At 45.7% G+C, this 22,841-nt stretch overlaps 2 protein-coding genes across 8 annotated transcripts in view; both read right to left on the bottom strand.

Annotated features, from left to right (window-relative positions):
* Positions 1 to 7,750, bottom strand: part of srcap (Snf2-related CREBBP activator protein) — a 30,806-nt gene extending 23,056 nt beyond the window's left edge. Inside the window, exons 1-6 of one of the 4 annotated variants that reach the window (XM_031799253.1) lie at positions 7,643 to 7,750; positions 7,054 to 7,157; positions 4,718 to 4,792; positions 1,390 to 4,598; positions 655 to 702; positions 75 to 329 (exon numbers count right to left, since the gene is read on the bottom strand). In XM_031799253.1, coding sequence (XP_031655113.1) covers positions 75 to 329; positions 655 to 702; positions 1,390 to 4,317 — 3,231 coding nt within the window. In that variant the 5' untranslated portion in view covers positions 4,318 to 4,598; positions 4,718 to 4,792; positions 7,054 to 7,157; positions 7,643 to 7,750. Of the gene's footprint in view, positions 1 to 74; positions 330 to 654; positions 703 to 1,389; positions 4,599 to 4,717; positions 4,793 to 4,878; positions 5,583 to 6,237; positions 6,463 to 7,053; positions 7,158 to 7,642 lie in introns of those variants that run through there. The other 3 variants (XM_031799252.1, XM_031799254.1, XM_031799255.1) reach the window with 3 other exon arrangements.
* Positions 7,292 to 22,720, bottom strand: fbrs (fibrosin). Of its 4 annotated transcripts, none has more exons than XM_020453582.2 (18): positions 20,641 to 22,720; positions 18,051 to 18,236; positions 17,337 to 17,372; positions 17,188 to 17,217; positions 17,019 to 17,067; positions 15,559 to 15,913; positions 15,181 to 15,395; positions 14,659 to 14,957; positions 14,509 to 14,550; positions 14,283 to 14,381; positions 14,093 to 14,176; positions 13,412 to 13,450; positions 12,904 to 12,975; positions 12,403 to 12,556; positions 11,277 to 11,354; positions 10,911 to 10,994; positions 10,589 to 10,793; positions 7,292 to 10,384 (listed from the first exon to the last, which is right to left on the bottom strand). In XM_020453582.2, the coding sequence occupies exons 1-18, from the start codon at positions 20,938 to 20,940 to the stop codon at positions 8,791 to 8,793; spliced, it is 3,921 nt and encodes a 1,306-aa protein (XP_020309171.1). In that variant the 5' UTR covers positions 20,941 to 22,720; the 3' UTR covers positions 7,292 to 8,790. The 4 variants fall into 4 exon arrangements, with proteins under 4 accessions (XP_020309171.1, XP_020309174.1, XP_020309172.1 ...); XM_020453583.2 differs by having other exon boundaries at positions 7,754 to 10,384; positions 14,093 to 14,161; XM_020453585.2 differs by lacking the exon at positions 13,412 to 13,450 and having other exon boundaries at positions 14,093 to 14,161.
* Between the last annotated feature and the right edge of the window lie 121 nt (positions 22,721 to 22,841).

Raw genomic sequence — 22,841 nt, 5'->3', positions numbered from 1 at the left:
AAATAAATAAAAAACCATTCAGTTGACATTTAGGACCAAAGGTCAGAAGGATGAGCAGGAGAACGCTGACTCACGTGTTTGGCCAGTTCGGCCATGTCGGCGTGACGCTCCATGCGGGGTCGATAGGGAGTGACCGGGTCCGATGGGGAGGAACCTCCCAGGCCCATAGAGGGCGGGGAGAGGAACCTACCCCGGGGACCTCGGAGAGCAAGGGGAGTAGTGCTGGGAGTCCAGTCACTGGAGGAAGATGGGCTAGGAGAGGGGGGTGAAGAACAGGGCGAGAAGGGAGACGAACTTGGAGTGACCCTGTCTGCTATCCACTGGCGTACCTGGAGATGAGAAGGTAACGAGGACTTTTGAGCAGGACCATAACAAGACTGTGCCTACAGGAACAGAGGCCAAAACATGCATAAAGATCACAGAAAAACATGTCTCAACACGATGTTGTACATCAAGCTGTCAACAATTCTCTTTGAAATCACATGCGGCACTGAAGACAAAACAAACAGATGAATATTCTGCAGCCTACACCCGTTCAAACTGTGCAGTGTGTGCGCCACCTGCCATCTCAGGTGAAAAATATCAGCTGAACGATGGTTCAGTGATCATTCTGCAAGTGTGATCCTATCGGAGTGTCTGATACCCACCGCTTACCTTTGAGAAAAGGGCCTTTCTGTCTGGCCTGCTCTGTCTCTGCTCATGCTGGAAAACACACATGGCTTAACATGCGGCCAACTTTAAATCACTCGGGCAAAACACTGCATAATGACAGATCATTTCATGCAACAAATGGAGAAACAATTTAGAGAACTGAGAATGAAATGCTATCATTTGAAAACATGCTGAAAACATGCTGAAAACTAACGTCTTAAATAAAAGCATTGAATTACGACTGCGTGTTCATTTTTCATCACCTGAAAAAAAAGTCCCATGCTCAAAAACTAATCTGAATGATAAACGTATGACTTGTAGCTTTGCACTTTCAACAGGATTTCATGGAATTGCCTCATTCAAATATAATCGCAGCACCAACTGAGCCAGCTACATTTTCCTACATTTAACTAACCATAGCATATTAATTACAGGGCAAACACAGTCAACCAAGCCAAGCTCCAAATTCTTCAAACTGAAAAGGGAGTTTATTATATAGCCAAATTAAATGTTTCAAAATTGCATATCAACACATTATACCTTCATTAAACAATGAAAATATGCATAATAAACAAGCAAACATAACAGTAGAAAAATGTTATTGTGTGCTGCTGGCAGAGCAATAATTTTTATGCGAAAATAATTGTCTCTGTCGATACATAGCGATATAATTGCTGACTTGGCAGAACATCTTAAGGAAACTGCTAGGCCTACATGGAAAGCCATTTTGGGGCATACCTTGCTCTCTGCCGGGCTGTGGGTGACCATGCTCCTGCGGCCAGGCTTGGCCTCCACTGCCAGGTCAGCCTCCCCATCACTGCTCTCCTCCTTGGCGCTGCTGATCCCTGGGCCCTTCACACCAGCTAGCCGTGGCCGGATAACGGGGAGCGGTCCAAACTGGCTCCCATCACAGGAGGAACTGGAGAGACTACTCCTCATCACATTGCCTGATGTAGAGGGCAACTTGGGGTCAGAGAGGTGCTTGGAAGGTGTGTTGCCAATGGTGGGAGGGTTTAGGGTTTGGGAAACTGTCACTGCTTTCCCCATGGAAGTTTTGATCAAAGTTAATGCCCCTCTGTCAGATTTGCATGGCGTGGGACCAGAGGGAGGGAGCAGACGGGGCTGGGATGGGGTGTTTGTAGAGGGAAGTGCTGCTGTGGGTTCTCTCTTGACGGAGGGCTCTGTCTGGCCTCTATGAATGCAGAGAGCCACAGGCTCCTGCACAGAGACTGCGGCTGCCACAGCTTTGGGAGGGCACTCTACCACAGGCGCAGTGTCTGAGCCAAAGCTGGGGCTTCTAGCACTAGGATGTGTCAAGCTGTTGCTTTGCTGCACGCACAACCCCAACAATAAGGAGGGTGGATGTTTGAGGAGAGGGGTGTCCCCACGCTTTAATAGGAGGAGCTTTGGGTCGATGACGCCAGAGGAGAGCGCAGACCGGGAAGCCTCCGGTTTGACCTCGGTTGTTGATGTCACATTAACAGCACCATCAACATCCTGCTGGGTATGCACTGGGGTTTCTGTCAGAGTTGGACAGGGCTGTGGATTTTCAGGACCTCCATGAGAAGAAACACAGGACTCTGGTTCTATAGTACTTTGTAAGGTAACTCCTGGTACCACTTTAAGAGGACAATTCTGCCCTTTACTCTCTGACAAGTGTACGGTAATTGGCGAGGAGAGGACCTCAATACTGTGTTGACTGGTTGACTGTACAACAAACTCTGTTAATTCTTCCATTGGGGAGACAAGAGAAGACTTACTGGTCGTTGACCCTACTTCAGTTTCACCTGGCAGCTTTTGGGTGTCACTCAGATGGGTGGTTGGGGAAACGCTCACCCCTCTATGGTCTGAGACAGCTGTGCTGGTCTCCATACAAGGTGCTGTAGCTTGTGTACAAGTGTCCACCTGTCCAACTGTTGTATCTGATCCAGGGACAGTAATGACTAAATCAACCTCACTTGAATCTTCCACCACAGCAGCGTCCACTTCAGTAGTTGTGTTTTCGGGTTCTAAATTATATCTTTCATCAGTCATCTCTACATCTTGTGTGGACAGACTAGGAATAAAGTCATTTGAACAGACCTCCATTTCTGAGAGACCGTGATCTGATGAAAGGGGGCCTTGCTGGATAATGGCTTGATCATTGTCATTAGCCGTTTGAGGGGGAGATGGCAGGTGTATGTCTTGTCCCTCACTGGCTGTACAATTCTCAGAGTGTTCAATGAGTGGGTTGAATAAGTTTACTTCATAGCTTGGGGAGAGAGACAGTCTCTCTCCAACAACTTCTGTTGCAATCTCCTCCTCTGCAAAGCTATAAATCTCAAATTCTCCAGCAGCCAGTTGGGACATTTCGATATCCGAATGGGTCCCTTCAATAAACAACTTTGTTTCTCCAGAAGAAAGTTCAGAGTGTAATTCAATAACATCATGTTCTTCCGGGAGGATACACTGATTAACCTGCACCTCCTCAGACAACTCCAGGCTGGTCTCTCCTCCAAGCATCACAGCTCCTTGAGTGTCAGTTGAGAGGACATGCGCAGACACCAGTGGAGTCTCCATCCTTGTTACGTGCTCAGGATTAGACATCTGAACTTCAACAGATTGTTCTGTCTGCATTGAGTCTAGTTCTAAACTGAGGAGGTGGTGGACATGAGGGGTTGCTGCTGTTCTTGACGTCTCGTGTAGAAAAGAGCTTTCTGACTGGATTGTAAGGTTGGCTGAGGGCTCGGCCATTTCAGTCTCTTCCTCTGCCCTGTTAGCCTCAATCTGTTCCTTCGGTTGAGGTGGACTTTTTTCATTATCGCTCTCACTCTGCCGGTCAGTTGAGTAGCTCGGGGTGGAATTTCCACTGCCAGGAGGCGTGTAGGGTACAAGTCCAGAGTATTTAGCTCCTGGCTGTGGGGTCCCGGATACATCAGTTGGTGGGGCTGAGAGTGGCATTTGTGTGTGTGAACTCCCAAGTGTGACATGTCCACTCTCAGATGGTTCTGTAGGTATTTCAGGTTCTTGTGGTCCCTGCTCCACAGCATTAACTCCCGGCATCTCTCCTTTGTCATCATTCGAGTTCTGCATGGTGATTTTAGGTTCTGTGGAGATGTCGGTTTGTTTCCTCTCACAGTTGTCGTTGATGGGCTGCTCAGACTTTTGAAGAATGCCTGCTTGCTCTTTGACCTCAGACAGAGGTCTGTGGCTGGCCTGAGTCGCCTGAGTAGGCAGAGTTGTTTGAGGCTGCTCCATCCCTCTGTCTTCTTTGTGGTCTGGGACTTTATCTTTATTTGGGCTGAGGGGAAGAGGGGAGGCCGTTGAGAAGGATTCAGAGGAAAGGTTTCTAGCTGGGTGTTCCCTGCTAAGTTCCTCCATTCCAGTCTCTTGTTTATATTCCAATTTCTCTGTCTCCGGGAGAGGCTGTCGCTGTTCTGTCCCACTGACGACCACCATTCCACCTCCCTGCTGCAGAGCCTGGTCCTGACCTGGTCCAGCAGCACCCGTCTGTCTGTCTGTGTGGCTGCGGTTATCAGTTTGTGACCCGTAATGCAAATCTTGCTCTGTTCCTTCCATCTGTATGTCAGAGAATCTGTCTGAGTGAGACTCTGTAGAGACACTAGGATCCTTGGGGTGCGATGGGCCCAATCCTCCTTGGACAACCTCAGCACCACTATCCGACATAGCCCCTTCTTCACGGCTGTCCTTAGTTTTGCCGTTGGGGTGACTATCTGTGGGTAAGTTCTTTTCACTGACGTGTACGCGTCTTTCTGGCTGTGTCGTGGCCGTGTTATCCAGTGGTGGCAGGGGCGCAGCAGGGACTGGATGCAGGGCATGCTGGGATGACCCAGCCACATAATGCTCAGCCTGGGGGTCGCCACCCAGCACAGCCGGAGGGGTGCACTGTTGCACCACCTCCTCCCCAGAGCTTCCTCCCTCTGTGCAGCTCTGGCTACACACTGCACCTGGAAGAAGAGCGAGGAAGTTGTCAGTTGACGTAGATAAGTACAGTACATGTATTCAAAGAGAAATTGTTGAATCATTTGTCAAACTAAATCAGTGTCTCTGGTTAAAGAATGACTACCTGTCTGTGGTGTGGGACACAGATGTTCCGTGCTTTCCTCTTCCAGGATGCTGATTAAGGTCCGGTCCACATATTCTGAGGAAAACAAGTGTTTAGAAGGTAACCTCAGAGTCCAATTATCTATTCCACTGTTCTCTGGTGTACAATAAAATGTTCCATACCATCATAGAACCAGACATTATGGTTCAACTCTGGTTTCAGGCGTTTCTCTGAAGAGTTGCATAAGTGTACAGTACTGGCCAATGGCAATTAATGAAATTGGCAACATAGTTAGGCCTACACTGTAAACTATTCATGAATCAAACATATTATATGGGGCGGTGGTTTGTTGTATGAGTCAACGTTCAATGTTCCAACAGAATTGAGCAGATAGGTTTCGATTTAGCGACATGGCATTATCAACATATGCACGCGCTCTGGTTTTAATGTCTATGATTTTGACACACGGGCCTCCAGCCATTGAATTCAGTGTAGCTACACTGTTGCAAATGCAATTCATTGCTGGGTCTACTAATCTGGACATGGCATGCGCAGCGGTAACATTCATTTGTGTTCTTATAGCAAAGTGACACTTTTCGTGCGCTCTTCAGATAGTATCGTTTCAATAATTTGATTAGCTAGTTCGCCAGTTAACGTAAGGTAGCAACAATAGTACCTAGCTAGCAAGCAACAATAGTACCTAGCTAGCAAGCAACAATAGTACCTAGCTAGCATGCTTGCTAGTTGACTATACAGCTTTATCTATATGAGAGTTGTTGGCCCAAATACCGATGCATTCAACTAGGCGCGCACGCGCCCCCATCCCACCCGAAGTTATGTAATGGTCTGGGCCATTATAAATGCATTTGTTATTTGCTTGAAGCGAAAAAGGTTTTAAAACGCCGAATTAAACCCCACTTCCCCATGCACTACTGAGGGGGACAATTACTCGTGACGTCATTGCGCGGGGTCAAATAACCACAAAACTAAACCTTGACATCATACATGTATATAATGAATTAATATAAATAATTTACCTCAACATTAAAATAATTACAAAATAAATTGTTGCTGCAATGTTCCTTGCTAAAATTTTGCAACGATTACGAGGGGGATCAAGGGGGTTCGAGTGACCCCACACAGTTCAAGACGTGAAGTAACGTCTAACGGCGTGGCTAGCTGGTGGCAGTTCTTGCTAAATCCTTTTGCACCGCAGCAAAACGGACTGGTATAAGGCAAATTCCATGCCAAAGCCACTGTTTGGCCATGATGTTAGCTAGGTTACGTTACATGTTCTGGATGCAGGTGAAGTATACAGGAAAATGAATTAACAACTTTATAATAGCGTCATCAACGACATGTGTTGTATCTATGCTGCAGTGAAGCGTGCATACAATAATAACTTTGGTAATTCTCAATTTCATAAATAGATTGTCAGAAGTAGCGGAATCCTGTGTTCCGCCGCGAACAAGCCCCCTTAGTGTCCCCCCACTACTCCCCCCCCCCCCTTCTCATGGCCGCCATCTTAAGTTCCCACCTACCTGAAATTTCCGAGCTGTTTTCTTTTACTAAATTCTTATTGAAGGAGTCGTCATCCGGATAAAATCTTACTCAATCCGTGATGATAGTATTCCAAACTGTCTCTCGGTACCCAACGAGGTACGACTAGGTCCGTGGGAAGAAGTTAAAATACGGACCGAAAGAGAGCGGGTTCGGCTCGCCGAATCTAACATTTGCGGGGAGGAGACTTTAGATGCAGCGAAATGGTGGAGAACCGCTGCTGACAACGTGAAGAAGTATTATCTCGCGAGAAGTTGCCAGGCACGCCACTGCAATTTTTGGGGACAAGTAGTTGGAAGACAGTGCGTGGATTGCTTTAGTTGAAATTCTAGCAAATCCCGTGATAATTTAGGGGTTCATGTTTTGTTTCTATTCTCTGGTTGGATTTTATATTATTTTCATTCAATGTACTCCACTAGGGTTTCATTCATTTATCTGGTTATTGCAAATGTTTATTCTATTTCCATAGAAAAGTACCCAATTCCCCTACACATTTCTGTAATGTATTTGTGGTTTCTACAAACCCAAATGGACTCAATAATTCAAAATAAGTAACCTTATAAACCTTACAAATCAAAATAGCATGCATTACTAGATACTGGTAGATAAAAGCTTTCATTGTAAATCATAACAGGGCTTTGAATGTGACAATAAGCAAATCACCATTGTCAAATCAAGAATGTATTTGACAAGGAATATGAATTACCATTACTTGCTTGGTGGTCACAAAACACTTTAGCCATTTACAATTGTACAGATGGGTCAGGATGCTGAAATTGGACTAGGTGCTTGCCTACCAGTCTCTACTGAAGGTGTTAGTGCTGGGCTGGAACAAAATCCTGCTCTCCAAGGTCGGCGTTGGAGCTCCACGCTGTATGCGCTCTTCAAATAAACTTAAATTCTGGAAAGCACAAAAGGTGCACAAAAATGTCAGAGTACATAAAGATGTGCTCAGTCATCCCTTTGCAGTTTCTGAACTCTGACATCTATTAAGACACCACGACAACCAAAACAAATAAAAGTCCCACAATCAAGTAACCAACAGTTATTTTAATAATTAATCTTTGTGGACTATAGGGGAAGGGGTTTGAAAGGTATAAAATGGTCTTATTAAAATAAAATCGACCCAAATGTCTTTTCCTTCTCTCAGTATACCCTTAGTCCAGTCCTGTGTACCGATTCTTTTTTAAAGCCTCCTGTCCCATTCTTCCATGTATATAAATTATCTTTGTTCATGGAGCATCAACGTGAAAATGACTTGCCGGCAGGCATTCATAGTCCAAAATGTGATGTGACACCAACACAAACCTCCCTCAGTGTATTCATCATATATTCAAAGATCTGATCCACGAAGAAGCCAGAGGTTGTTATGGTTGTCTTACTCACGTTTACAAGCATTTCCTTTTTCCGTCAAACAACTGTTACTGCCTGATGTGGAACAACTTGAAATTGTTACTGAAAGGGGAGTGCATTGGTGATACCTGAAACAATGACAAATAACAGTGAATATATTTATTATCATTATAGAAGATAAAATGTTAACAATAATAATTACAAAGGCAATTTCACTAGACTACTATATTAGGGTCCTGCTCATATGTCAAGTCAGAAGAGAAATATTGTCCACCGTGTCGGCACAGTATACATCAGTCTTTCTTTCTATTAAATACAAGAGGTGGAGCCAAGGATCTTAGATCACAGAGGAGTGGTGAGGAGAAGAGGTACAAAAGCATACGGTTCTTTATAGATTTAGAATCTTCAAAAGTTTCATCAATAATCTAGTCTTTTCACAATTACAGAGGACAAAAAAAAAGAGAATTATACTGTGCTACCATAATTATTTTGCTCATCCAGAAAACATCCCAACGTTTTATTTATGCAAAGGGATTTATATATCCCCATAAGTTGGAACAAGAGAAGGATGAACGATTCATGTGTACAAAATGTGCACAGCTCTCATCTTATCACACCTGAAAAAGCTTGCTTGAAACCTGATCATATTCAATTGGGAAAGCCTTCTCTCTGCCTCTTTGTACAGCTACCATTATTGTATACATCATATGGCCAAAGAACAAACCTTAAAATAATAAAACACTAGGAAGCACAGAAACCATGTACCTTAAAATTGCACTGATTGAACCATTGTGAATGTGCTGTGTCGCCCCCATACAAGTCTCCTCATATCCCTTCCCTATCTTCAAACCCAGCAACACCCTTTGGGGGGCTCATTGGTAGAGATCAGACATGGGCAACTCAAGTCATCAGGGGCCTGATTGGTGTCACACTTTTGCCCCAGCTAACATATCTGACTTAATTATCAACTAATCATGATCTTCAGTTTATAATCAAATTCATTTGAATCAGCTGAGTTTGCTAGGGATGGGGGGAAAAGTGTGACACCACTCCAGCCCCCGAGGACTGGAGTTGCCCATCTCTGGTTTAGAGCCTTAGTGAGTTGTGTGTTTCAGGAAGCAGAGTGAGAGCAGCAAAGTAATCCTGACGTTTCCCTTTGACTCCTCCGGTGTGTCCCTGTACTATCTGGACTCGCTGTCTTTGTGAGAGTACATGGCCAAGTCCCCGGGCCCACCCAGTCTGCGGGTCGGGGTGGAAGACCTGCTGGTCACAGATGGAATGAGCGGAGGGGGGGCTCCTACGGACAGTGCCCCCACCAGGCCAGCAGGGGTCTTGGCCAGGATGCCATTGGGAACGTGGTGCGCGTGTAGAGGACCCAGGCGCGAGTAAAGGCCGGGGTGGTGGGGCGAGTGGGTGGAAGCTCCAGGCTGGTGGAGGTGTGAGTGGGAGAGCATCCCAGCGTGCAGCTGCTCCAGGTGGGCAGAGTGAGAACCCGGTGGAAGGTGGGAGCCCGAGAGGTGTGGGTGAGAATGCATCCCAAAGTAGCGTGCCCTTTCAAAGTCTTCCCTCAGGATCTGGGCACGCTGCTGCTCATCCATGAGCCCGCCACCTTGGGGACCCAGCTGGGGAGGGCGGTCAAAGTTGTGGGCCATCAGGCCAAACTCCTGGCGGGCCGAGGAGGCGGAGGAGGTAGGAGGGTGGTGGTGAGGGTTGTTTGCAGCCACCGCTGCTGCCATGGCAGCCGCCCTCTCGGCCTCCAAGAAGCGCTGAGCGTGCTGGTTCTGGAGCAGCCGGGCCAGGTGGGGGTCGGAGCGCAGCGCCAGGTGGGGGTCTGAACGCAGAGCCATGGCCTCCCGGCGTTGCTGCTGCTGCTGTTGGGCGGCCAGCTCCCTCCATGGGTCCCATGGGAAGCTGTGGGGGTGCTGGCCATGCCCCTGGGGCAGGCCGTGGGGATGGGTGGAGAACCTCTCTCCCCCTGGACCCACTACTATCCCGCCAGCCCCTTGTGTGCTCCCTAGGTAGGCCTCAATGGCGGCCTGCGCTCGGGAGCGCTCCAGGATGGAGAGGTGATGGTGAGGGTTGTGCGGGGTGGGAGGAGGCAGGGGCAAGCTGGGTGTGGGAGTCAGAGAGCGAGAAGAGGGGGTGGCGGAGCGGTGGTGGTGAGGGCGGCTGTTGGGCCGATCGTAGTTGTGGCTGGGGGGAAGGGAAGGCGGCAGGGAGATTGGCACGGGCTCCGGTTCTTCCTTCCGCTCCTCCTTGACCTTGACCGGGGGGAAGAGGGGTGGAGGCTTGGGCAACGGGGTGGTGGTTCGGTCAGGCTTCTTGCCCTGGGATAGAGAGGTGACTGTGGCTGAGGATAAGGCAGGGGGGCCTCCCTCTCTTTGTGAGGAGTGGGGGAGTTCGTTATGTAGTCCGTGCTGCGCTGGGGGCTGCTGACGGGGGTACAGATCCAAGGGTGAGGGGGCACCGGGTCCCGAGGGTGGGGGAGTCGTCAGCACGGAGGAAGAAGAGGAGCGAGGCCTGTCTCTGTCTGCTGCAGCTGCTGAGGAAGAAGGGCCTGGTGGAGGTGGCCTGGAGGAGAGCGGTCGCTTGTCCCCGTCTCGGTCCCTGCTGTGGCTGCGTGTCAGATCCTCAGTGAGACCGCTGGGGCCTCCAAGGGGGCCCCCATGTCCGTTGATGTGAGAGACAGGGGTGCTGCTGCGATGCTGCTGGAGCTTGAGGGCCGGGGAGACCGGAGACATCCGCACAGGCTGACGACCATATAGCATATTGTCTCTGAAAAAGAGGATCGAAGTTGATTGATAAGTGGTTGCGGGGAGAGATATACCAATTAAGCACTCAAATCAAAAACAGCATTAAAAATGTGTTGAGTAACGTGAACCGAATCAGACAGAAAACTACTATAGAAAGATAAGTTCAAACAACATATTTAGGAACTAGGTTGATGAAATATGTTTGAGTGAGGCCGTTGTCTCTCACCGGTCTTTCTCGTCTTTGATGTGAATAATCTCTCTCCTCTCCATGTCCTTCCCCTGGTCCCGCTCCTCCCTCTTCTCACTCCCCTTGGCCCAGCTGGGGCCGGCGAATGGGGGAGGCCCATTGTGCAGCCGGTTCCATGGGTCATGAGGGTTGGGTAAGCTCCCAACCGCAGGAGGCTCCTTGTGGCCAAACACTGAGCTGTTAGCTAGAGACGGAAAGACGTTGGAATAATGTTAGTAATTTCAGTAGACAGTGCAAATTATTATCCAAGGAGTAAGGACAAATGATTGTTCCTTTTTGAGGAAGAGAAATGGTGACTCACCCAGCGTAGGGCTGCCCAGGCCCCCGAAGGCACCTGAGCCCAAGGCTCCGAGAGGTGCGAACGGAGGTGAGCGGCCGTACGGGTCTGCAACACATGCGCATATAAACATCAGGACTGAAGCAGACACAAACCTTACAGCATCAAACCTCTGGCAATACTCACTATTAGTGTTCAGACTCACTGGAGCACAATCTACTTTAGTCGCATGTTCTAAAGTCACTATGCTTAAATTGACTATCTAGGCTAATATGGTGTTTCAGAGACCTGTGAATATGCTAAACAAAGCAGTTTGAGACAGTATCAAAATAAGAATTGTTTACCAATGGTGCAAGTGGCACAGATGCGACCTTTGAAGCAGTCTCTTACCTAAGTGTGCAGTTGGGGTGAGGAAAGAGGAGTGGGGCGTTGATGGTGGGATGAAAGGAGATGATGGATTGACTCCACCTGAGGGAAAAGGGACCACACACCAAAATGTCAAATAATATGCACACCTCTACATAATACTTTAAAAAAAGGTCCTCAACAGTCATTCTGAAAAGTACTTTCTCTCTCATATCTAACTAAGAAGTTTGAAAAGACAGGCTGAGTGGGCGAGGAGCTTTTTGAAACGCCCATGCCAAGCAACTTGGATGCAGTGAGAAATGTTGCAGTAAAATCCTCTCAAGCGAATTTGGTGACACAGAAAGCAACTCAGTGAAATTGCATCAATTGCTATCATAACAAAAAATATACATCTCCCGTTTGGCATGTCTCTTGTGACACATTTCTCAGCAGCACTGATGGATGTATTGACAACTGCGTCTGCATTTTTAACAACCCCCTCCTTTTGTTCAATGCTATCTGAAGACCTAGCTAGCCAGTAAGTAGCTAACACCAGACATAGATGAAAGGGGAAACACAAGTATCTTTGCCATCAGTGAATAGGGTAAACTTTTAATTACATTTGCTAGCACCATACAGTGACATTTTGGCACCAGTAGAGTAGTTATCTAGCTATATAAACCAAGTCCCTCTGCAAACATGCCTTCTCCGATGTTGGTTACAAGGCGGTACTTACTTAAATTAGGTACGTGAATATCATGTTACCATTGGTGTATTAAAATGAGAGTTCAGGTGATGTCCCCTAAATAACGATTCAAAGTGTTTGACATAGGGGAGCGAACCTGTAACTTTATCAATGTAGAAGCAACAGTCATTTTTCACACGTCGGTCATCATACTGGTTTCCTTCAAATATCATCCCATTTCATGAAGAACATGATTGACTGTGTTCATGACCTTAAAACATTGCACATATCAGATGTTAAATTTGATAAATCCACTATTCATAATAAAAACTATAAACAATTTACTAACTATTTGCAATGTCAGGGAATCTTTTCTCTTTTCCTGTGGTTTCTGAACAGCCCATAGCTCTCTCTCTCTCTCTATGGTGCAAACAACTGCTGCCCCTTTTCTTCGAACATATCTGGCAAGACCACAAAAGCACCCACCAGCAGCTGTGAAGAGGCTGGCAGGTCGGTTCAGGTCGTGGGCAGACGGAAGGCCACCTCCGAGGGGCCCCAGAGGGCCCAGACCCCCGGCCCCTGGAAGACGAGCCAGCAGCTCGTTACGGAAGTCCAACTTGTGAGGATCTGCCTGCATCAGCTGAGAAAGAGGGGAGTGGTGGTTAGTCAATGCAATGGCCATAGCATAGCATAGCCATAGCAAGTTGGTGGGCAGTATGAGCCAGAAAACTTTAGAGAACTATTTACAGATAATACATATAAATAAGAGCAGATTAGAATATTGTTTACAGATCAGCAATTGCAAATAGCTTTTTCAATAAACATGGACAACTAAACCAATATTGTTACGATTTTTTTTATATTGACATCTGATAAGAATGTTTGAGTGGTCGAATTTCCCCGAAAAACTTTCTAATACAGACGGGATCCGAATGAAGTCAAATAATAAACATTTTAAAAAGTGTGAAATGTTTCACAAGTCATTACCTTCACCTTCTTCTGATGGCTCAGAATCATCCATGCCACACGTACATGCATTGCACACCACTTCCCTGGTTTCTGTGTATTCAAAAACACATGATTGACTGTGATCCTGTTTAGCTTGCATTAAGACTTAAGGCCTTTGCACAGAGTCAGATGCAATGGTGTTAATGTCTGCCGTATGAAATGTTTGTCTGGCATAGCATGAACGTGAGTATGGTGGAAGAAGTACAGTTAAGTAAGGCAAACAGCATTAATAAACTAATTATAGGCCAGTTTCTTCTTCCTAGACAAAAAAAAAAAGTTACAAATATCAGAATCCTTCTGATTCCAAAATTAGTAATGACGGAAAGTTGCAGAGTTTCACAGTAGGTGTGCCAAAAGTCAGAGAAGAAGTCAGACTAGGTGTGCAAGGGCGTTTAGTCGAATAGTTTTGAATCTGACCAAGAGTTAGTAGGAACAGAACAGTGACAGTGTGATAACAAGGGCTGATAAAGCAGCCGACTTTTCTTACATTACTGACTTTCAACGATGTCCCAAATGGATCAGTTAGCTATAAAAAAAAAAATATTAAAAAAGGAGTAGTAAACCATGTTTGTTAAAGGCCCAATGCAGCCGGTATTATAACAATATCAAATCATTTCTGGGTAACAATTAAGCACCTTGCTGTCATTTTAATTGAAAACAATGGTCAAAAAGAAACAAGTAGCTTCTTAAGCAAAGAGCAATTCCTCGAGCAAGAATTTTGCTATGGCTGTCTGGGAGTGGTCAGAGTGAGAAAACAGATAATTAGCAGTCATTGGCAGAAGTTTGGAACTCATTCTTATTGCTCTATTAACTCATTTACCGTACGGTGATGTCATCATGAAAGGCTAAAATCCCATTCAACCCAAACAGGCAGAAATTTCATGCGGTCTTTTAGTGTATTATAATAATTGAATGAAATAATTCCAACCTCAGTGTGGACATATATATAAAACACAGGAAAATAATTTGACTGCATTGGACCCTCTATCCAACTGTTTGCTAATTGTTGTCCACTTTTTCCTGCATTGACTACTAGGCCCAAGTCTTCGCACATAATGCCTTTATACTCACGCGCATCTTCTAGCAACTCAATCCTATACTACAAGCTTCCATTGTAACCATTGCCATGATATATTCTATAATGTCATAGTTATACGGAGCACCTTACCCTGGGGTCTTTGGGCTGCAGGTGGTGAGGCACACCCCCCAGTCGAGCGGTCATCTCAGGACTCGTTCTCTGGGGGGCAAGAGGCTGTATCAAAACACAGCAAATGGTTCTTCATCTAGACAACAACATATAATCCATTGACTTGTAAAAGGACAATCTCTCAGGGAAATGTGGCGAAAGCTCCACTCACCTTAGGCTGGAAGGCTCCTTGCAAAGAGCTGAAGGGCCCAGTGGGAGGAAGCACAGGCTGGATGCCTGGCGCCGAGGGAGCAGGGTACTGTGGGAAGAACTACACCAGCCACACATACACAGAGAGGCTGGTTAAAACGACACTCCTCAGACCCCTACCACGTTCATCTCAACATCCACCTCAAATGTATAAACACACCAATTCTGGAGCATGTAAACAAACTCACAGTGTTTCTGTAGAGCCCCTCCATCTTGCCATACTTCTCAAACTAAAAGATGAATGCAAAAAGTGGTAAGTTACACGCCAACACTGGCATTTCAAGGCAGAAGCTGCTCAATGAAACCCAATGTGAGAAGGGTAGCATGTCATCTCTTACCAGGTGCTGAGGCGGTGGTGCGGAGGTGTTGGGGTGCAGGAAGGGGGTGAAGTGTTGGTGTGTATGTGTGTGCTGGTGCTGGTGGTTGTGCTGGTGGAATTGGAAGGCCAGTGGCTGGACGCTGGCCTGTGAGGAGCGGCCTGAGGAGCCCGAACTGGAGCTGGCCCCCGACGGACCTCCGGGAGTAGAGCGGCCTGGCCCGCCACCGTTACTCTCAGCCCCAGGGACGCTGCGGCGGCCCTCGCGGTCCTGTGAAGCCAGGAAGTGAGAGTTCAGGCCCTGGCGCAGCAGGTCTTGTTCTGCAGTAAGGGAACAGACAGATCAGAATTAAGTTATTATTAAATCAGAAACATAGAACTCATTTTACTACACTGTAACATTAGGCTGTCCATGTACCCATGTGAAGCTAAGAGCAGCCCTGATTGGTAAATAAAACCCAAACATTTGCAATTATGGTTGACGATCTGACAGGCTGTGGGGTGAAAAAAATAGCACTACACATTGGTGCCAACTGTACACTACCTGCTCCTGAGTGGGACGTGAGGAGAGGAGGTGGAGGGGGAAGCCCAGGGGAGGAGGTGAACAGGGAGCCGGAACGCGAAGGGGGGCGTAGAGATCCTGACGAACCTGGACCTCTCATGAGGGACATCGATAAACCGGTAGAGGGAGTTGGGGGTCGCATAGACGACAATGAAGAAGCAGCAGAAGAGGACTGGGGTTTGACTGAGGTACCGTTCCTAAGGAGAGTGAAAACAAGTTTAGACAAAAAAACAAAAATAAAGGTAGAAAATGCGTGTTTGCTTCAGCTGTCCAAAAAGTTGTGGTAGTGGAAGTAGTTGTTTTTACTGCCGAAGTAATAGTGCGAACTGCTAGGCAGACCTGGTAGTACCAGTGACTGACCTGTTGTTGATGCCCATGCTGTAGATGGATGGGTGTCGCCCGGGGAAGGTGAGGAAGGGCTTGTGTTTGGAGCGCGGCGGGCTGGGGTCGTGGTGGGGGTGAAGGCCGTTGCTGCTGCCGCCGTTGAGCTGGCCGGGCCGTGTGACCGTGGCCGGGGAGAGGGACGGCAGGCAGGAGAAGGAGGTAGACAGGGGCTCGGGGTAAGGCGGCTCCAGGCTCCTCTCCTGGCTGCGCTCCAGGCCAGAGACACGTGGGGTGACCGCCAGCCGCGAGAGGCCACAGCGGCCTGGTAGTGGTAGTAGAGGGCAGCCTTTGCCCATAGAAGAGGCAACGCTCACAGGGATAGGCTCCATAACTAAAGGGTGAGAAAAAAAACATTGCATAATTTCAAATGAGTGCATACTTTGTTTCACCCCAATGGTCCTAATGTGGAATCAGTACCCTTACCGATATCATGGACAGTAATGGTTTGAGAAGATTCCATTTTAAAGATACACACACATTACCAGGCAACTCCTTTTTTCAATATTTACAATTTAGGTCAGCTATGCTGGCCAATGGAGTCCCTTCGGAAACCCACCTACCGAAACATCCAATAATGGAATTTATAAATAAATTCTCTGGGCTCTCGAAAAGACTGATTGCTATAATATATAAACACCTTTTTGGAACAATAATATTCTGAGCTAGTCATTAAAAAAAGAGTATGGTCCACAGATCTAATTGAATCTGAACCACCCTTAGAATATGGAAGAACTTGACCTTCGCATCCCGTAATCCGAACGACCAACTACAAAATGCATGAATTCAAATATTCAATGCCTCCATCTATTACGTTACTTAACAATGATAGTTCCTTGAATCTCTCAATCAGAGAAGAATACTGCTAGCAGGCAGCACTGCCGCAAAAAAGAAGAAGATGTTGGCTCAGATGGAAACCACATCACTCCCTCCCATTTAACCTGTGAACACAGTTACTATTAGAAGTTAAAACAGAATTATCGTTAGTGAGAATGAATGATAATAGTCAAGGAACAATTGAGGCCTGGGCAAATATACTTCACTCTAAAGAACAATCTCAGCTAAAGCCCAACACCTTCAAACCAATTGCTTTCAGGCCCACGGGGAAGCGGTGGTACGGTGAAAGGGAATATAAGTGGAGAAACAGGGGATGGATAGGTGGAGAAATAAGCAATCCTGGTTTTTAGGTGGATTGGTAAGGGGTGGGAGGCATGGTTTCTGGGTGGGATTAGAGGATGCGGGGAGGTGGCATGGGCTCTTTGTATGCATTCATTTGATTGTTTTTGTACCTGCAACCCCCTTCTGAAAAAAGAAAATGACAAAACTGTATAAAAAAATAAATCAATGAGTGCACACTGAAAACAAAAGTCACCAAATGACAAGAGCATATTTATAAAGCAAAGGAATACAGCTATGGGAATGAGAGAACAGCATTTTACCTTTCCTGGTACTGACAGTGAACATTGGCTCCATGTCATTGTCAGAGGCCTAGGGGGATGAGAGGAAAAACACAGTAGGTAAATCTAAACCTAACAATAGGCAGGAACAATAGTGCAACTCCAAAAATGAATCTTAATTTTGTGTGGTTTGATTCAAGCAGTACCTTACCTTATCTGCTGACTCGCTCTCTGTGTCACACTAAAAGAAAACATTTTTTTAAATTGCTACATTTAGATGTGCCACAACATTTGAAAAACACAGCTGTATCCTATGGACAGCTTAAGTACTGTATCAATAGAAGTATAAAGAAAACTTACGATGTAGCCAGTCTCCAAGAAGAGGATGCTCCCAACCTAAAAAAAATATAATAGTTAATATGTCAAATATATGGTATTCACCTTCAACATAAATGTTGGCCCAAGCCTTAGGCAGAGCAGGTGGGACATTACAGGTTAGGCAGGATCTGTATCCTGAGATAGTTCAGACGTCAAAGCCTTTCCAGAATCAATTTGTACTTCTTCTGCAACTCCCAGCCTAGTAGTTTTGAGGAGGTCCCTTGGTTTCAACTTTGCAGACGGTTTTTATTGAGTTGCTATTCTTGCCTTCACATTCTTTGACTATGACTTTTTCAGGACTAAACACCCTTGAACTTCCAAATTATACTGTGTAGGCTAACCGTTCCCTAGGTTGGGATGCATAACACCTGAAAATCCAGTGTCAAAGAGCAGTCGTACTCTAAATATAGTTTCCCCATCGACAGGGTATTTAGCAACTTGAAATAATCTTCATGTCTGTCTGACCTGGAGTTAATACATCCCCATCGTTCCATTTGAAGCTCGGCCGACACGTTGCTATAAGTTGTCACTATTAAGTGTTACTCAGCCAGTGCTCCTACTAGCCCTGTAGGTCATTAAAGGTTTTGAATTCACTTCAGTCTGAATATTTGAGATGAACAGGCCAGCTAGTTCCCAAAAACAAGAGACAAATGGGTCGCAATAGCATGGCAACCATACCGCCGGTGTGCTGCTTACCTTAACCTCGGTCTTTCTTCTCTTCTTTCTATTCCTATTACAACAGCTGCGGGAGAAGCTGGGTAGGGCCCCTTCCTCTGGCTCTGAGACGAGCCCTCTGCCATTCTCCTTTGGGCCCCTCTTTCTCTTGCTCCCCCTCCCCATGAGCATGGCGGCACGTTGGTTAGGCTTCATGGAGCAGTCCATCTTGATAGAAGATACATTGCAGTGTTAAACAAGCGGTACAAAACTGTTACAAGCTGATCAAACCGGACGCCTGCGTGCGCATGTTGATTTTGTACCCCCACACCAGACATGATCAGGATACGCAGGTTGAAATATCAAAACAAACTGAACCAATTATATTAATTTGGGGACAGGTTGAAAAGCATTAAACATTTATGGCAACTTAGCTAGCTTGCTGTTGCTAGCTAATTTGTTCTGGTATATAAACATTGGGTTGTTATTGTATCTGAAATGCACAAGGTCCTCTACTCTGACAATTAATCCATAGATGAGAAAGGAATTCGGTTAAACGTTTTATCACCTTCCTTGGGCTTCTTTTTAACTTCTTTGGACTTTATATGGCGGTTGGCAACCAACTTAACAGTGCATTACTACAACCGACTGGAGTGAGGACGTCAGTTCATCTTTCAAATCACCCACGTGGGTATATGCTCCTAAACACCAATGAGGAGATGGCTCGTGGGTATGTGCTCTTAAAAACCATGGTGGAGATGGGAGAGAACGGACTTGCAGCGCGTTGAGCGTCACAAATAGAAACCATTTCTATTTTAACGCCTGGCCACGCAGACGCTCGCTGAGGCGCACAAACAGTGTGGGTGCAATGATTGATGTATGTGTACACTTATTTTGTAAAGCACGTGAGTGGTGTGGTCAGCATGTTAGGTTTACTGAAACAATGACAACGATTTGATTGACTTCCTAGTATTTTGCACAAGTTTTAAGCAGCTCATGTCTTGTCTTGATAGCCACCAAGGACATTCTTGCCATCGACATTTAATTGGCCAAAAAACTAACAAGGAAGCCTCGACTGAGAAATTAATAGCATAGTCAGTGATGACTTGCCCGGACACGATTTCAGATTGTTTACAATGATATTGCATGTTTGAGCAACTCAGTTTTGAAGGTTGTCTAAAGTATGGATACTAGATTGCTGCCATTCAACTGCCCCCAGAGCATGCTACACTACATGACCAAAAGTATGTGGACACCTGCTCATCAAACATCTTATTCCAAAATCATGGTCATTAATATGCCCCCAACCCCCTATGCTGCTATAACAGGCTCCACTCTTCTGGGAAGGCTTTCTACTCAATGTTGGAACATTGCTGCAGGGACTTGCTTCCATTCAGCCACAAGAACATTAGTGAGGTCAGGCACTGATGTTGGGTGATTAGGCCTGGCACGCAGTTTGGAATTCCAATTCATACCAAAGGTGTTCGATGGGATTGAGGTCAGGGCTCTGTGCAGGACACTCAATTTCTCCCACACCGATCTCGACAAACCATTTCTGTATGGACCTCGTTTTGTGCACGCTGTCATTGTCATGCTGAAACAGGAAATGGCCTTCCCCAAACTGTTGCCACAAAGTTGGAAGCACACTCATCTAGAATGTCATGCTGTAGCATCAAGATGCCCTTTCACTGGAACTAAGGAGCCTAGACCAAACCATGAAAAACAGCCCCAGACCATTATTCCTTCTCCACCAAACTTTACAGTTGGCACTACGCATTCAGGTAGGTAGCATTCTCCTGGCATCCGCCAAACCCAGATTTGTCCCTTCGGGCTGCTAGATGGCGAAACGTGATTCATCACTCCAGCCGACACTTGGCATTGCTCATGGTGAACTTAGGCTTGTGTGCAGCTGCTCGGCCACAGAAACACATTTCATGAAGCTGCTGACAAACAGTTATTGTGCTGACGTTGCTTCCAGAGGCAGTTTGTAACTCGGTAGTGAGTGTTGCAACTGATATTGCATGGCTGTGTGCTCCATTTTATACACCTGTCAGCAACAGGTGTGGCAGAAATAGCTGAATCCACTCATTTTAATGGGTGTCCACATACTTTAGTATATATAGTGTATATAAAATACGTATCCTGAAATACTGGATTGTGTGGGGTTTAAACTCAAGAGAAGAACGAGACTAGTTATTGTTGGTCTAATGTCAAGCAGATTCCTAAACCTTAGTATAACCTAGGCTATTTGTATTTACATAGGGTGCTTAGTGTACACAAATAATTAAGGTTGTTAAGACACATTAGAGAAGATCATTGTATCCAATGGCTTTCATTGTGGTTGTTGATTGGATTGCTCAAAGTGTAAATTACCTCAATTGTAAGAACTTCAATGCACAACTGATTCACACCTGGAGGGGGTGTTAACCTAACGAGTGACCAAGTAAAGACAAAGAGATAAAGGGAGGACAATCCACCTCTGTGGAGACCATTGTGTGCCTCCAAAAACTGTTGATGTGTGTTAGTTTGATTTATTCCAGGACCAAATGTTATTTACATGAGGTTGAAGTCCATATCAGAGTATTGTGTTCAGGGTAAGATTGTGTTCACATAAGGAAATACAGAGACTTACCTCCAGGGCCTCAATGCTGATGAAGCTGGCAATTGAGAAGCCATCGATGATGTCCTCCTCGCAGGACACCGACACTCGCTTCCTCCGTCGAGGAGGCCTGTGTCTGGGGCTGGTTCGAGATTCTTTACCTCCAGGACCGAGTACAGATCCTGATCCACAAAGCTCCCTTTCCGAGCCCGAGGAGGGCGATGTGGCCCGCTGCACAGCGAGGTCTACTCTTCTCCTGCGCCGCTCTCTGTCTCGTTGAGAACGGGAGCGTCGGCTGTGTCTGAACACACTACTTCGAATCGGACCTTCCATGTCAAAAAAAACAGCACCAGTCCCAGTCTGACCGAAGGCACTTGAAAAATCCGGCACGGTGGCACTTTCCTTAGACCAAAAAGAAACACCAACACAGGCCCACAACGGAGCCCCTGTTTAAAATGGCGTTAATAGTAGTCTATTATTTAGCGTCTTTTGCGGACAGGATGGCATCTGTGCTTTTCTCTCGGCGAACTTTGACGGTCATGTCAATGCACGAAGATGCTATCTTTATTTCCAGAATTGTTGGTATTACTGTTCAGCAGGAGTAACCTCAGGAAGCTATTGTCAAGACATGGCTGATTCTAAGTCTCAAAAGCTAGCTGGCAAGACAAAAACCAAATATGCGTATGTAAACAAAATCACTAACTCTAGCTAACCAACTTGCGTAGTTAGCCGTTTTTCCCCCAAAACGTGTAATTTATAGCAATGTTACGTTTACTGATGTAATACTGAAATGTGAAGCATACCCATCTCGTTCCAATTAAAATTTCGGCAAGAGCTGACAAATGAGCTCGCTAAAATCGCTCATTAGCCAATGATAGTTTAACAGCTAACTAGCTAAACGGACAATAGCTCGATAGATAGCTACCTGCCACGGAAAATAACCAGAGTAAGATATGTGTTGCTAGTTTAAAGCATATCACTGTTTATCCAACTAATTTAGCGCAGCCACACTATTATAAGTAGCTAGACAGTTAGCTGTTTTTGTAGCTAAGCTAACTTGAGCAATACATGAGAATTATATCCACTTGCTAGCTGCTAGCTAGGCTAATGCTACATAGATACATGTATTCAAGTGCTTTATTATGCTAACCTTGGGTAGCTAATTAGCATGTGTATTGCAAACTCAATGTAGCTAGTTATCACGGAGTAGGCAACGTTACTTGAGTAAAACGCGTTCTTTAAAAACCGTCATATTGATTAGTATAAAATCCATAACTACCCTGCAGCAGCTGGGAGTAAAGCTAGCTAACATTTTCCAGTCTGACGATGGGCCCCGATACGAATGGTTGAATTATCGTATAAGACCTAACTAATCCACAAAAATGGTTTTGTTTACACCAAGACTGAAGTTATATGGCGACTGTTTGGCCACCCACCATCCGTGTGTTATCGATGTGTCTCTTCCTACACCAATTTGTTTTCGCATAAGTCATTAAAGACGAAATTATTCAAGGCCCTATTGAAGCCTCGATCTGGAGTTCCATTGATAAGGGTGTCGACCAAACCCCTGGCAGAACAACTCCGTCAGCGGCCCACACAATAATGCACTGTGTAGGGGGAAGTTATTTGCCGACGTTTCCGGTCGAACCAAATCTACGCTGACCACAGTCTTCAAATACACACAAAATAGCACGATTCTCCAACGACTTATTATATTTTTTAACAAATAGGATATGAAGATTTAGACGATACTACCCTTGTCAGAAGTGCATTGTGTGCTTCAGCGAGTCCTCTTCTTCAATCTGGGTAGTTGGGAAATTGATACCACTGCAAGTACCTTGCTGCCACCAAGTGGACATAGTTGGTCTGAACATGTCAGGGTCTGTTTTATCAGATTTGTTAAACCAAATGCATTTCAAACGTTACACTTTCTGGATTTAACGTTAAGTCGTTAATTTACCACCTATTGAGTTCAATCTAAATGGTTATATAATAAAGTCATTAGTCTGTGTCTGTGATTATCGCACGAAGAACATGAACGCCATGACTTTTTGGTACGCTCGATTTGCAAGACACCGTGCCACGAAATTATTAATAAACATATCAATAAAGAGGTAATACTGCCAGTCTGTTTATTGACTTTCTCAACCAAGTGTGTTTATTTGGTGTTATACTTACTACCCAGCAGTGAATATTAGTAATTTAACGACTTAAGTGGACACTGCCTAACCGGG

This window comes from Oncorhynchus kisutch, linkage group LG20 (assembly GCF_002021735.2).
Source record: "Oncorhynchus kisutch isolate 150728-3 linkage group LG20, Okis_V2, whole genome shotgun sequence".
NCBI lineage: Eukaryota > Metazoa > Chordata > Actinopteri > Salmoniformes > Salmonidae > Oncorhynchus > Oncorhynchus kisutch.
The sequence above is the reverse complement of the archived record's forward strand: the minus strand, read 5'-3'. Positions and strand labels throughout refer to the sequence as shown.